The 15617-nt window shown below is 39.9% G+C and overlaps 1 protein-coding gene across 3 annotated transcripts in view; it reads left to right on the top strand.

Annotated features, from left to right (window-relative positions):
• The window catches only part of naalad2 (N-acetylated alpha-linked acidic dipeptidase 2), a 44188-nt gene that overhangs the window by 13331 nt on the left and 15240 nt on the right, over positions 1–15617 (top strand). For all 3 annotated transcript variants that reach the window (XM_057838629.1, XM_057838627.1, XM_057838628.1), the window contains exons 7-10: positions 9872–9977; positions 10201–10294; positions 10376–10471; positions 10721–10806. In XM_057838629.1, the coding sequence (XP_057694612.1) occupies positions 9872–9977; positions 10201–10294; positions 10376–10471; positions 10721–10806 (382 nt within the window). The remainder of the gene's footprint in view (positions 1–9871; positions 9978–10200; positions 10295–10375; positions 10472–10720; positions 10807–15617) is intronic.

Below are 15617 nucleotides of genomic sequence, written 5' to 3'. Positions count from 1 at the left end.
ACAAAATGAACAGGAAGTGACCCATAAATTACCCCAAAATCAACAGGAAGTAACTGAAAATTAACAGGTAAATGACCTTAAATGGCCCAAAATTACCTCATTGCCTGGCATTGGCTGCCATTGACGGCCATAGACGTTCAATCAGTTTGAAGTAGGAGGGATGCCACCCTCCTAGTTCAAATGGGTTGGACGTCTACTAGTGATAAACTCATTCCAATTCACAGCAGAAGCGTGTTTTTCTTTGTGATAGTTGTTTTTAGAAATCGTAGCATGATTTCCTGACCAACGTATCGATAATCATCGTTATCGTGAGCTTTGTATCGCAAACTGTATCGTACCATGAGGTACCAAGAGGTTCCCACTCCTAACCAGCACAATTAGTAGGCACACATTTTTCATTGCATCACCTTTAACGCCATACTTTTGATCACTCCCCATAACATTCATATATTTTTTTCTTTCAGATTTCTTTTTATTGGTTTTACAAAAATACAGAACACCCCTCCTCCTCAAACTAAAACAAAAAAAAAATGTTTCACTCTAAGTTATCAAACACAGCCAACCATGAAGTCTAATCGTAAATGTCCAGAGAGCCACAGAAAGTTTTTCCGTGCCATCACTCCCAATACATAATGGTTACAGAATCAAAATACAGTACAATACATTCAAATGTCCCACCAAATAGGAGCAGCATGGAAAGCGACCGTACCGTTGCCCAACATTCATATATTTTACCATTCATTCAACTTTTGAACCGCTTATCCTCACAAGGGTCGCGGGCGTGCTGGAGCCTATCACAGCCAACTCCAGGCAGAAGGCCGTGGCGCAGTTGGTAGCCTGAATTGTCCTAGGACCGAAGGGTTAGCGGCCCGATTCCTGCCTATGACTGCCCACTGTCGAAGTGCCCTTGGGCAAGGCACTGAACTCTAACTTGCCCCCAATGGGTTGGTAGCTCCTTGCATGGCAGCAGCACCATTGGTGTGTGAATGTGTGCGTGAAAGGGTAAATGTGTGCTAATGTAAAGCACTTTGGGCATAGTAACAATGTAAATAAAGCTCTATATAAGTACTCTCCAAGGCAGGGTAAACCCTGAACAGGTTGGCAGTGAGTCACACAGCACATAGAGACATACAATCATGTGAAAAAATTAGGAGACCCTATGGAAGCCTGTGTGTTTTCTAACATATTTGGTCATATGGATATTTAATATCAATTTTAACACTCTTGAGAGATTCAAATAATACAGTCAAACAATTAAAACTGAAAAAAAAAATCTTTTTTTTTTTTAAATAACTTTCTCTGAAATGTAACTTAAATAAATGCAATTTATGTTGAGAAATAAATTAGGACACTCCCACATTCAATCCCACTTAAAATTAGAATCACACACAGGTGTATCACATCAGGTGCACATGATTAGAACATCATTACCCAGTGTTTTGAAGGAGGCTTGCTTTATTAAACCTCGGATTTAGTTTGGTGTGCCCCTGACTGTTGAAGTGAGAGAAAACACCATGTTGAGATGAAAGGAGCTGTCTGAGGCCTTCAGAAAGAAGATTGTAGACGCTTATGAGTCTGGTAAGGGGTTTCAAAAGATCTCAAAAGAATATAAAATCAGCTGTTCCACTGTCCGGAAAATGGTCTACAAGCCCAGGTCTGGCCGTCCAAGCAAGTTCACCCTGAGAGCAGACCGCAAGATGCTAAAGTAAGTCTCCAAAAACCCTAAAATGTCATCACGGGACCTACAGCAGTCTTTTGCTACTGTTGATGTGAAAGTGCATGCCTCTACAATCGGAAAGAGACTTCACAAGTTTAACCTTCATGGTAGGTGTGCAAGGAGGAAACCTTTGCTCACCAAGAAGAACATGAAGGCCAGACTGAAGTTTGCCAGAGAGAATGAAGACAAAGATTAGGACTTCTGGAATAATGTTCTTTGGACAGATGAATCTGAAACTGAATTATTTGGTCACCAGAACAGAGGACATGTTTGGCGTTGACCCTATACAGCATTCCAGGAAAAGAACCTCATGCCAACTGTGAAGCATGGAGGTGGAAGTGTCATGGTTTAGGGATGCTTTGCTACAGCAGGACCTGGACAGCTCATCATCATAGAATCCACCATGAATTCCATCGTGTATCAGAGGGTGCTTGAGGAACATGTGAGTTCATCCGTGAAAAACATTAAAGCTGAAGCGAAACTGGACTTTGCAACATGACAATGACCCAAAAACATACAAGTAAATTCACCAAGGACTGGCTGAAAAGGAAGAAATGGAGAGTCCTGGAATGGCCCAGTCAAAGCCCAGATCTTAATCCCATTGAGATGCTTTGGGTTGACTTGAAATGGGCTGTACATGCAAGAAACCCCTCAAACATCTCAAAGCTGAAAGTATTCTGTGTTGAGGAGTCGGGCAAACTTTCTTCAGACCACTGTCAAAGATTGGTAGATGGCTACAAAAAGCGTTTCACTGAAGTTATTTCAGCCAAAGGGGGTAACACTAGCTATTAGGGGGTAGGGTGTCCTAACTTTTTTAGAATATGCATTTTTGTTGATATACTGGTATCTGCAGCCTCTCACTTGCACAATAAATGAGTTGGCACCAGTGTTGTTAATCTTACTTTAAAAAAGTAATTAATTATAGTTAAAAATTACCTTTCCCAAAAAGTAACTGCGTTAGTAACTCAGTTACCTGAATGTAAGAGTAATGAGTTACATGGAAAGGAAACTGGTGATAATTTACATATTTTGTTTTTTTTTCCTCAAAAAAAAAACATAGGTCACACTATGTGAAGTCTAAAAGGTTTTTGGGACAATTGGCCCTAGCCCAATTCTTTACCCGAATTTACCTTTTACCCTGAATCAACCGTTAAAAGTTGTTAAAATTGCTCCCATTCTTGCATTAGTTCCCTTCTGTTTACTTTTGACATGTGGAAGTTTTAAAACTGTTTCATCATTTAAAGATAGATTCAAGTCAAGATTTTGCCGATTCAGGAGTATTTTAGATAAAATGTTACTTAGGTTCGCTAGGAAGGTTCTCTACAACAGAGCCTTCCTAAGAAGTCTACTGCTTTAAGATGGCGGCTGTTTACTAACGCATCTAGTTCCTATACTGTAAAGGTTGCTAACGCCGCTGTGTCTGTCATTTTGGATCTAGTTCTATTTATATGTGATATCTACCATGTCTACCATATCTACCGTATCATGTTGGCGTAGTATGTAGGCTATCGGCTACAGTCAGGTATTATTGGAGCCACCTAGCATCGCGTTTGCTCGGCGTCACAACTTTTTTGCCTCCTCCCCACTCCTGCTCTGCTCTGTCGTCTCGGTGAGTCCGTCTCCCTCAGACTTTTCTCCCAATATAGTAAAGCATAGTAACGCACGCCTTTCCATCCTCAGTAACAGTAACGGTGTAGCCAAGATGAGAAAAGTAATTAATTAGATTACTCACTACTGAAAAAAATAACGCCGTTAGTAACGCCGTTATATTCTAACGCCGTTATTAACAACACCGGTTGGCACAGCACACTCGGCTGTCGCTAGTGTGTAACAATGTTAACGATGATTAGCACATTTGTGCCTTTGATTGTAGAACTATCAAGTCTTCTCTGGCCAGAACAAAGCTACAAACCTGTCAATCTTCATTCAACTTAAAGTACCGAATGCCAGCTGCACTGGTAACCAAGGAAAACGGTTTGGTCGCACTGCTGAGCAGGAGGGAGTGTGAGAGTCTCTGGCGCTGTATGAGCATGAAGCAGACAAACAAGTCTGCGTTATCATAAAAAAAATTATATATATACATATATGTATTCATTGTATCACAAAAGTGAGTACACACCCTCGCATTTCTGCACTATTTTTAAGTATATATAAGGACACTTTGACACAATGAAAAGTAGTCTGTGTGCTGCTTATATAATAGTTCATTTATTTTCCCCTCAAAATAACTCAAATTTTAGCCATTAATATCAAACCCCCTAGCAACAAAAGTGAGTACACCCCTTAGTGAAAGTTGTCAATATTAACATACAACATGTCATCTTTCAATATTTTGTGTGGCCACCGCTATTATCCAGAACTGGCTTTATTATCCTTGGCATGGAGTTGACCAAAGATTTACAGGTTGCCACTGGAATGCTGTTCCACTCCTCCATGACGACGTTGCGGAGCTGCCAGATAATTGAGACTTTGCGCACCTCCACCTTCCGCTTCAGGATCCCCCAAAGCTGTTCTATTGGGTTCAAGTCTGGAGACATGCTTGGCCAGTCCATCACCTTTACCCTCAGCCTCTTCAGTAAAGCAGTGGTCATCTTGGAGGGGTGTTTCGGGTCATTGTCATGCTGGAACACTGCCCTACCCAGTTTCTGGAGGGAGGGGATCATGCTCTGCTGCAGTATTTTACGGTACATGTTGGAGTTCATGTTTCCCTCAATGGAATGTAACTCTCCAACACCTGCAAGACTCATGCAGCCCCAGACCATGACATTCCCATCACCATGCTTGACTGTAGGCATGACACACTTATCTTTGTACTCCTCACCTGGTTCCGATGACAACATGATGATGATAACATGACAGCCCTACAGAGGTTGCGCTAGACTTTTTCGTTGTCTGTCATTTTGACTGACAGGGTCATAAAAATCCGGTCATAATCTATTTTTACCCGTCACTTAAATTTTTAAAATGATGATAATGACATTGTGGTGACCCTTTGTTTGGCATAATTCACTTTCCGTACTTGTGTGTCCATTTGGCCGAGCGCGTTACCGGCTACGACAGTCACGTGACAGAGACACTTAAGAGCCGCGCGCGGTCCCCTCACTATCCACTCGCTCTCGCTATATGATTGGCCGAAGAGTCGAAATGCTCTCCCGTGAAATGCCTGTTTAAAAATGTTCCCGTTGTTACTTCTTGCGTTCGCTTATAAGTGCCCATTTAAAAAGGAAAAGCGATGGATGATACTACACACAGAGCGTATTACTAACAAATGTTAAAGTTGTATAATCATATAGCGAGAATAAGAAACGTCACTGAGGCCCCAGTAGGTAGGTAGCCTACCGTATGTAGCATATGGAACAATGAAATTAACAGTTCACCTGCTGTGGCTTGAACGTAGTCTCACACTTCCCTACTGGTACGCATGGACTTGAATTGCGTGCCCGCTTGTGCAGTCCCTGTTTTTTCACCTCTTTTATCAACACCATCGTCGTTTTGGGGCTTTTTGAAGAAACTTCGGACACTCAGTTGCCTTAACATCTTTTCAGAGTAAGGCCAACGACGTCATGCATCAAGAGAGACAATAGCTAATTAATATGCTCACTCGCCACCCTGTGGTCTGGGGTTTGAATTGCAACCGGTCAAAATGACGGATGGACTTCAGTTTTTCCGTCACCGTTTTAAAAAATTGGTCAACGACGGAAAATATTCGGTTAACGCGACCCCTGCAGCCCTATTATATATATATATATATATTAGAGCTGAAACGAATACTCGAGCAACTCGAGTAACTCGAGTTTAAAAACTGATCCGAGTAATTTTATTCACCTCGAGTAATCGTTTATTTTGACAGCTCTAAGCATCACGTTTTGCTCGGACTACTTTTAATGCGGGACAACGTGCTGATGTCACGTGCGGGGAGGAAGAAGGGAAAAAAAAAAAACTTACTGCAGCTGAAAGCCGCTACAAGCGACGCCGACGTTGTTAAATACTAGCCCGCACGATGCTACTTGCCATTAGCGTCTGCTGCGTCTCATAAAGATCACATGTATGTTGACCTAGATGCACCTATCAGACTCGGCCGCCTCTGGGCAGCATTAGCAAACAGCCGCCATCTTAAAGCAGTAGAGCGCTAAGCGCTAATAAAGAGCTCTAAGCGCTAATAAAGAGCTCTAAGCGCTAATAAATAAGATTAACGTTACTGTCATTACTAGCTCACGTAACGTTAGCCCTGCGGAGGGCTAGGTTTCTATTAATTATGACCACTGTCGATGCGTGGCTAACGTGTCTTACATACAGGCTTTAACATAACTTAGCATTGTGGAGTGATGAGGGTGTAAAATAAAAACTTAATAATGCTAATTATCAATTTTAGCTCAGTAGTCATTGCTGGCTAAAACACCAAGTAGCACTGGTCCCTAATGTGCTCCAATACAGCCTGTATCATACATTTATTTTGAACACTGCAAAAACTCAAAATCCTAACAGGACTTACAGTTTAGACTAACTTAAAACTTAACTAGAACTTAAAAATGGCTTGACACCAATAGAAATTCAATTGAAACACGTGGGAAAAAAGTGATGTGTTTTATCAAGCGTAACGGCATTTTTAGGTAAGATATTTACGTATATATATAAGATCTAAAAAGTTTTCGAGTGAAAGGAGTGAATTAGTCTTTTTTTTTTTAATTCTAGTTACAGTTTGAGATGCAATTGTTGGCTGTTTTCAACAATATACATTGAAAATGAAGACATTGATTGACTGAAAATGGTTCAAGATTTGATGAAATGTCTTGTTTTCTCATGTATATTTATAATTGCTCTTCACCTAAAAATATATTTGTTTTATCCGATTACTCGATTAATCGATAGAATTTTCAGTCGATTACTCGATTACTAAAATATTCGATAGCTGCAGCCCTAATATATATATATATATATATACTGGACTGTCTCAGGAAATTAGAATACACAATATTCTAATTTTTTGAGACAGTCCTGTGTATATATACAGGACTGTCTCAGGAAATTAGAATACACAATATTCTAATTTCCTGACTGTCTCAGGAAAGGGGGTCCAACCCATTCCTGACTGTCTCAGGAAATTAGAATATTGTGTATTCTAATTTCCTGAGACAGTCCTGTATATATACACAGGACTGTCTCAAAAAATTAGAATATTGTGTATTCTAATTTCCTGAGACAGTCCAGTATATATATATACTGTAGATATACACTCACCGGCCACTTTATTAGGTACACCTGTCCAACTGCTCGTTAACACTTAATTTCTAATCAGCCAATCACATGGCGGCAACTCAGTGCATTTAGGCATGTAGACATGGTTTAAGACAATCTCCTGCAGTTCAAACCGAGCATCAGTATGGGGACGAAAGGTGATTTGAGTGACTTTCAACGTGGCATGGTTGTTGGTGCCAGAAAGGCTGGTCTGAGTATTTCAGAAACTGCTGATCTACTGGGATTTTCACGCACAACCATCTCTAGGGTTTACAGAGAATGGTCCGAAAAAGAAAAAATATCCAGTGAGCGGCAGTTCTGTGGGTGAAAATGCCTTGTTGATGCCAGAGGTCAGAGGAGAATGGCCAGACTGGTTCGAGCTGATACAAAGGCAACAGTGACTCAAATAACCACCCGTTACAACCAAGGTAGGCAGAAGAGCATTTCTGAACGCACAGTACGCCGAACTTTGAGGCAGATGGGCCACAGCAGCAGAAGACCACGCCGGGTGTGACTCCTTTCAGCTAAGAACAGGAAAGTGAGGCTACAATTTGCACAAGCTCATCGAAATTGGACAATAGAAGATTGGAAAAACGTTGCCTGGTCTGATGAGTCTCGATATCTGCTGCGACATTCGGATGGTAGGGTCAGAATTTGGCGTCAACATCATGAAAGCATGGATCCATCCTGCCTTGTATCAACGGTTCAGGCTGGTGGCGGTAGTGTAATGGTGTGGGGAATATTTTCTTGGCACTCTTTGGGCCCCTTGGTACCTATTGAGCATCGCTGGAACACCACGGCCTACCTGAGTATTGTTGCTGACCATGTCCATCCCTTTATGACCACAATGTACCCAACTTCTGATGGCCACTTTCAGCAGGATAATGCGCCATGTCATAAAGCTGGAATCATCTCAGACTGGTTTCTTGAACATGAAAATGAGTTCACTGTACTCAAATGGCCTCCACAGTCACCAGATCTCAATCCAATAGAGCATCTTTGGGTTGTGGTGGAACGGGAGATTCGCTTCATGGATGTGCAGCTGACAAATCTGCACCAACTGTGTGCTGGCATCATGTCAATATGGACCAAACTCTCTGAGGAATGCTTCCAGCACCTTGTTGAATCTATGCCACTGTGACGGCCCCTGGCCGTTTAATGGTTAATTTTCTTGTACAGTTGTGTGGATTGTTTTATGTTACGCCTTTCGCGAGCCATCTTTGGCACGTAACAGCCACGAAGAATTGAGGCAGTTCTGAAGGCAAAAGGGGGTCCAACCCGTTACTAGCATGGTGTACCTAATAATGTGTCCAGTGACTCAAGGATGTGCGATATGCCGGTGAGTGTATATCGCACATCCTTGCCCATCCGCACATCGCGATGACGATGTTCAAACAATATATCGTTCAGGCCTAGTCTGAATGCTTCAAAATCACTTTGGTTTGAACATGTTCAGGTGAATACTGAAGTAACTCAAAAGGGAAATTAGCGTATAAATTTGACTTTATAACTGTTTTTATATATGTACTGAGAGAAAAGTGATATATTGTGGCTTGGTGATAAAGTCGTGTCTCTGTGAAGAAATAATTTTAAAGTTGTCTATTTGTGAGTCAGATTTTTCTCATCAGACTCAGAACAAGTAGCTGCTTAACTTATCTCAATGCGTTAGCCCCAACCCTTTGTTTCGTGGTCACGAAAGTAATCGATTGCACTGGCTCGGATGGGCAGAATGAGCAGTCCCTTCAAAATAACTTCCTTTCAGATGGAGTAAAAAGGTGTGAAAAATGTGCTGTATGACAGATATGTTCTCAGCAGGGTTCGCATGGGTCCTTAAAAAGTCTTAAAATGTCTTTAATTAAAATCCGGGTAATCAAGGTCATAATTGCCTTCGATTTAGTAGGCATTCAATTTCCAGAAGATGTGGTTAATTACAGGGTTGCTACCAAAATCCTCCGTTAGAATAGTGTTAGCTTACTGGCTGCTATTGATGGTGCCAGACATCCAATTCATTTTGACTGGATTGGATGTCTAGCGCCATCAATGGCACTGAAACTAGAGCATTCACAGCCATGTCAATTGTGTGCAATTACAGGTCACTTCCTGTTCATTTTAGGTCATTTACAGGTGACTTGCTGTTTCTTTTGAGTCACTTGCTATTCATTTGGGGTAACTATTGAGTCACTTCCTTTTCACTAACCCAAAATCAACAGGAAGTGACACGCAAAATGCCTCATCAGGAAAAGGAATATACCGAAAATCAACAGGAAATGACGTCAAATGCCCCAAAATGAACTGAATGGCTGCCACTGACGGCTGCTGTCATCCTTCCCACTTCTAACGGATTGGATGTCTACTAGGTGATAACTCACAGCAGAAGGATGAAAAGAACTTGTTTTTCTTTGTATTGGTTGTTTTGTAGAATCATTTCCTGACCTACAGTGGTATGAAAAAGTATCTGAACCTTTTGGAATTTCTGACATTTCTGCATAAAATCACCTTCAAATGTGAGCTGATCCTTGTCAAAATCACACCGATGAAAAAAACAGTGTCTGCTTTAACTAAAACTACCCAAACATTTATAGGTTTTCACATTTTAATGAGGATAGTATGCAAACTATGACAAAAGGGGGAAAATAAGTAAGTCAACCATCACATTTAGTATTTTGTGCCCCCCCCCCCCCCCCTTTGGCAGCAATAACTTCCAACTAGACACTTCCTGTAGCTGCAGATCAGTCTGGCACATCGATCAGGACTAATCTTGGCCCATTCATTTTTAAGGTCTTAAAAAGCATCTTAAAACAGTGCAAGAACTCTTAAGACGTCAAGGATTTTTATTTTTTTTTTAAACATTTTGAACAGAGACTGCTTGAAATAATGGGCATCAACATATTAAATTCCTCCTGTCTTTGGTGTGCGCAGGCCTACCCTGAAGGCTGGAACCTCCCAGGTGGTGGAGTTCAAAGAGGAAATGTTATGAATCTGAATGGAGCAGGAGACTCTCTCACACCTGGCTACCCTGCGAAAGGTGTGTGTAGTGAGATGCCTTATTTATTTTCATTAAAATGCTAACATACAGATCCAGCGGAACAATCCTATTGCCGTAGTAAAAGAGTAATTAGTAGAAAACATGGATTGGATATAAGACGAAACACAAAACTACTGATAGAAAAAAATCTAACCCTGTACTTTAGGCAATGTACATGTGATTGACTAGCATGGCGAATAGAATACTGTGCGGTCTCTTGCAGATTATACCTACAGATCCCGTCCTGAGGATGGAGTGGGACTTCCAAGAATCCCCGTGCATCCTATTGGCTACCACGATGCATTTCACCTCCTGAAGTACATCATGTTTCTCAATTTAGTTCTACTTGATCAGGCTAAACAAATTAAATATCACCTGTGATAATGACCCACTCACAGGAACATGGGAGGACAAAGTCCTCCAAACCATTGGATAGGAGCTATGAATGTCTCCTACAGAATTGGTCCAGGGTTCACCGATGACTTCAAGAACCAGTAAGTGCTTAAATGTATAAGGTTTGTTTCCACAATCACCTCCCTTCCCCATCCAACTATCCTTGTGTTTTTCTTTGGGTTTTCATTTGTCGCTTTTGGCTTCTGACTAATGAGCTTGTGGCAAAAAGCCAAATAGGGCACAAGGGAGGCCTTGTGTCTCTTGTTTGGGAGAAATATGCAGTCCCACATGATTGTTTGACCGATAACGACAAATAATGTGTAAAGTAAGTTTTCAATTGCTTGTTCTAGGTTGGTGCGCATGAACATCCACACCAACAATCAGGTGACAAGAATCTACAATGTCATTGGAAAGATAAGAGGTGCTCTTGAACCAGGTAACATCTGTGTTGCAGCAATGGGGATTATTTTTTTTAAGAATTTCACAATTGTTTGTGTGTATGGGGGCTGAAAGAACACGTCCAACAACACTTATTTGTTGTGTATATGTAACAATATTCATTCATTCATTGTGATTTTGCGGTCTTAATGGCCCTATATGGGAAACCACAGCAATGATGTGGTCTATGAAAATAATGAGTTTGACGCCCCAGATGGCCTGATCTACACCATTACAATGACCCAAAGTGCCTTACAGGCTCACATTCATCTATCAGCCTAAGCATTGTTCCTGCTATGCCAGGCTCTGCCATGCCCATTACTCATTTAATTCAGACTTGAGTTCATATTGACCCTACAAACCCAAGGGCATAGGTTTGGTCTCAATATTGGTATAGAGGATGTAACAGCATAACCTGCATGTTAGGCCTGAACGATATTGGAAAAAACTATTGCTGCGATTTTTTGGGGGGGTTGCAATATATTGCGATATTATATTGCGATATTAAAAAAATATATATTTTTTTTGCATTGGAAAAAGATACATATTATACATATATTAGACATGTTTTTTTCAAAATGTTCCCCCTAAAATATGCTTTAAAAAATGTATATGGCTAACTTTAAAAAATGAGTCACTTGCATATTTAAAATTTTTAAACAAATTACGTCACAATGAAAAATATGGCGTCTGTAAAAAAGTCACGGATATCTACCTCATAACTTTCGCTAAATTGTATTTTTTTGTTACTGTCGCATTTTCCCTGCTATGTTAGATGATAAATACCTTATCCGGAAAAAAAGAAAAATTGGGGGGGAAAAAAACGTTTAAAAGGGTAAATATATGAAAAAGAAAATCTCGACCACTCCTTGATGTCTGCGATTTCTGCATTGCGACCCCTGTTATAGTACCATGTTTCACCCATAAAATAAAATGAAATAATCCAGCTGCGGCCAGTCACAGCTGTGTCTTGACACTCAGTGATACATGCGACATGGAGTTTTTGGATCGAAACAAGATAAGTACGCGATAATATCTTGTTAAAGTCATGGTGTCTGTAATTCTGCTCTCGCATGCTCTCACCTCCAGCTAGGGTTTTGCTGTTTAAAAAACATTTCTTTTTTTTTTTTTAAATGCCCTCCTGTTAAAATTTTTTTCTTCCCCCAGAAAGTTGAGATTTTAAGCTTTCCAATCATGTACCACGTGCAGATCATCGAATCATTTTTAAACAAGAATAATGTACTGTAGTAGAAAAATGCTTTGCTTTATTTAATGCTTCTGTTTATCTACCTTGGCTGCAGAATCACTTCTAGTGTTTATTTCCAGGACACAACACAACAGGTGTACCAAGCATACCCATTCGTCAGAACACCGGCTGTCCCCAACGTTTCCACGCACACACATTCATTCCAGCGCACGCTTCCTTCATGCAACACGTGCTTAACAAGTTAAACGACGACTGAAAGATGCGGTGTGATTGAAGTTCGCCTCTGTGGCAAGATCAAACACAACCATCGTTAACTTTAATAAGCAAGTGCGCAGAGGAACAAAGACCTAGGAGAGGAAGGGAGGGGGAGAGGGAGGTTGTGTGAGTGTCACTAAAGCGATCAGCTCAGTACAGAGAAAGCATGGAGCAACATACATTTGTGGATTAAAAAAAATAAAACTATCGCACGTCCTTGCGATGGGACTATTGCACATGTGCACATCGCGATGGCGATGTTTAAACGATATATCGTTCAGGCCTACTGCATGTACACTTTTTGCTGGGGACGGGACAATAATAAGACCAAACAGATTGAGTGAACGGGCGTCAGGGCTACATTTCTCACCAATATGAATCTAATTAATTGATAAGCTAAATGATCAATGCAAAATAAATCTTTATTGACTTTTACAAAACTTTCACACTGCAAATTTATAACGTTCAAATCTGATCATTTTTCTTAAATCTAGTCGAATAATTTTTTCCCATCTCGTTTTGAGTGTTAAAGACTAGTTAACAGATTAATAGGTCAGAATATTCCATTTAAATTAAGTAAATATTACTATTTGTTCTTATTAAACACATTCATCTAAAACTTAGTCATTTTTCACCTAATTCTAGAAATATTAGCTTTCAAATAATGTTTTGAACAATATCTATTCTTGATTTAAGAACATTTTTGACAACCAAGTTTTTTTTTTTTAAAGATTAAATATACTAACATTTTGCCTAACATAAGTCTGTTAAGATTTATTTTCGGCTAGCTATTTTTCTTATTTCAAGAAATCTGAGTATAATTTACTTGAAGCACTGGCAGATCATTTTGCGTATTTTTACATTGAAAAAAATTTAACTAGTTTTAAGAAGGTGTTTTTGTTGTTCGATTCAAACCTTTGTTTGAAACAACTAAAAAAAAAAAAAAACAACTAAAGAAACATTTTGAAAACTTCTCGAATAAATGTCTGGATTTTATTAGCAAATTTAAATTGCAATCTTGAACAGAAATTATATAAACATACACAAGAAGTACAAACTTGTTAATAGTCTCTTAACTATCCAGGAAGCAAGAAACACTTCTTCAACTTAAATTTGGCCTGAACAGTGGCGTTATTACCCATATATTACTACATCAGTGCACTGAAATATTTTCTGTCACTGAAGTCACATGTGGTAGTTCATCATAAAATCTACTGTATAAGACAAACGAAAAACAATGGTGGAGTTCTGTGTGCATTTATTCAACTTGTGCTTCAGCGTAAACATAACATATGCACTGATAAACATGAGCACAGCACTTGATGTCAAGATGAGCAGTGAAATCAACAATCATGCTTGAAGAGGTAACTACAGCAGCTAAAGAGCACAAAAGAACACGGATGTCCATTCCAATTTGAATTAGCAACGGAGGAGCCACTCAATCGCCATTTCTGTAACCGAAGCAATCCCTATCCAATCGCAGTACCCGATGGCCGGCGACTCGGCCCGCCCCCCTTATCTGTGATTGCATACCTGTCAACCCGAGTCCATTGGCAATCTTACAAATGGTGACGTATGCCCTTACAAATTGGTGACTAATCTTACAACGTTATATATAGCGTGCAATATGAAACAAAAATAAAACTCCATTTTTCAAATAATATGAATTTATTGGTAATATTGTAACATATAACCTCGAGCAATCAAAGAACAATATCTACCGCTACATCATGATTACTAAAATAAAAAGTGACTTTTGTTATAATTGTATGTTGCACTTTTGGCAATTTCTATCATGTCTTGATGGCTGCACTTCAGCTCGCAATTCAATTTGACTTGACGGTAGTTTGTTAGTGTGTCCAATTATAAATTAAAAAGGTCAACTGATAAAATTAACTCACCGATGCAATCTTTGAGTCAGGGAACATTTCTTTTGCTAATTCTGAGAAGTAATCAGCAATAGTTGCGGGCAAATTGTGTTCGGCAACAAATTAGCAGGATAAAATCTCCGCCTTCATCACTTTTCATTCTGCAGACTTCATCTTTATGACCAGTGTTGTTAATCTTACTTTTAAAAAGTAATCAATTAGTTACAAATTACTTCTCCCAAGATTAATTGAGTTAGTATCTCAGTTACCTGAATGTAAGAGTAATTAGTTACTTGGGAAAGTAACTGGTGTTAACCTTTCATGTTTTTTTGCCCCCCCTGCCCCCCCCCCAAAAAAACCCCAAAAAACATAGTAACCTTTGCTATGTTTGGAAGTCATTTATTAGGGCCCGAGCACTAGGCGTGCGAAGGCCCTATTGTTTTGCAAAGGATTATTTATTTATTTATTTATTTTTTTCAGGGCAAATGAAAACGGCCAATTTGGAGGCCTGAACATGCGCGAAAAGTCACCAAAATTTGCACATACGTGCGGAAAATTGTAAATTTCGATAATTTAACAACGTTGCAAAAAAATGTAACAAAATGGCTCAGTGGCGCCCCCTTGAAATTTTAAAATTGGCCTATAACATTAGGGTTTGTCAGCGTAGAGCAATGAAATTTGGGGAGTCTATACCTTGTCTAAAACCGCTTCAAAAAAGCATTGGCACCCATATTCCAAACCCAACAGGAAATCGGTTCTTTTGGATCGAATATGAAATTTTTATCGATTTACAGGGTGCACATTTGAGACCTTTTCGCCGAGGGAGTTAGTTGGATCATCTTCAAAATTGGTGGGACTGTTCAGAAGACATATGAGATCTTAAGTTTCTAAAATGGTGTGTTTTCATTCACGGGTCCGACCTGGGCGTGGTGCCAAAGTCGGCCATTTTTTCGGCAAAACACCGAATTCAGTAAATGGCTAATAATTCCTTGACACAACTTTCAATCTTTTTCATATCTGCCATGTATATGCGGTATCCCAGCCTGAACACGACTGCATTGAAATATTACCCATTAGGCCTAGCGCCCCCTAGTGAGAACAGGAAATGCCTTTTTTTACGAGACAGGTTCCTCCTCCAAGGGAAAAAAATCTGTTGACCTCAAACCTGCATCAGGGGAGCCTTAAGACCTGTGTTCAGGTGCCTGATGAAAAATATTGAGGTTTCGTTAAGCGGAGGGGTCCAAACATGAAAGTGAAAATGATCGTCAACAATTTGTCTCGCAAAATACTTTGAACAGTCATAACTCAGCAGATATACAACATATCTGCGCCATACTTCCCATGCTTGTTGAGAGTCATACCCTGAAGGGTCCTGTAGGGGTCATTTGCATCAACTCTACAGTGCCAACTAGTGGCGACAGAAAGGAGTTTTAAAAAAGGCCTTTCCTATTGGGTTTTTTCAACGTAGAGCAATGAAAT

Source organism: Corythoichthys intestinalis, chromosome 6, assembly GCF_030265065.1.
Source record: "Corythoichthys intestinalis isolate RoL2023-P3 chromosome 6, ASM3026506v1, whole genome shotgun sequence".
In the NCBI taxonomy this organism is placed as follows: domain Eukaryota; kingdom Metazoa; phylum Chordata; class Actinopteri; order Syngnathiformes; family Syngnathidae; genus Corythoichthys; species Corythoichthys intestinalis.
This window is presented reverse-complemented; position numbering and strand designations above follow the sequence as displayed.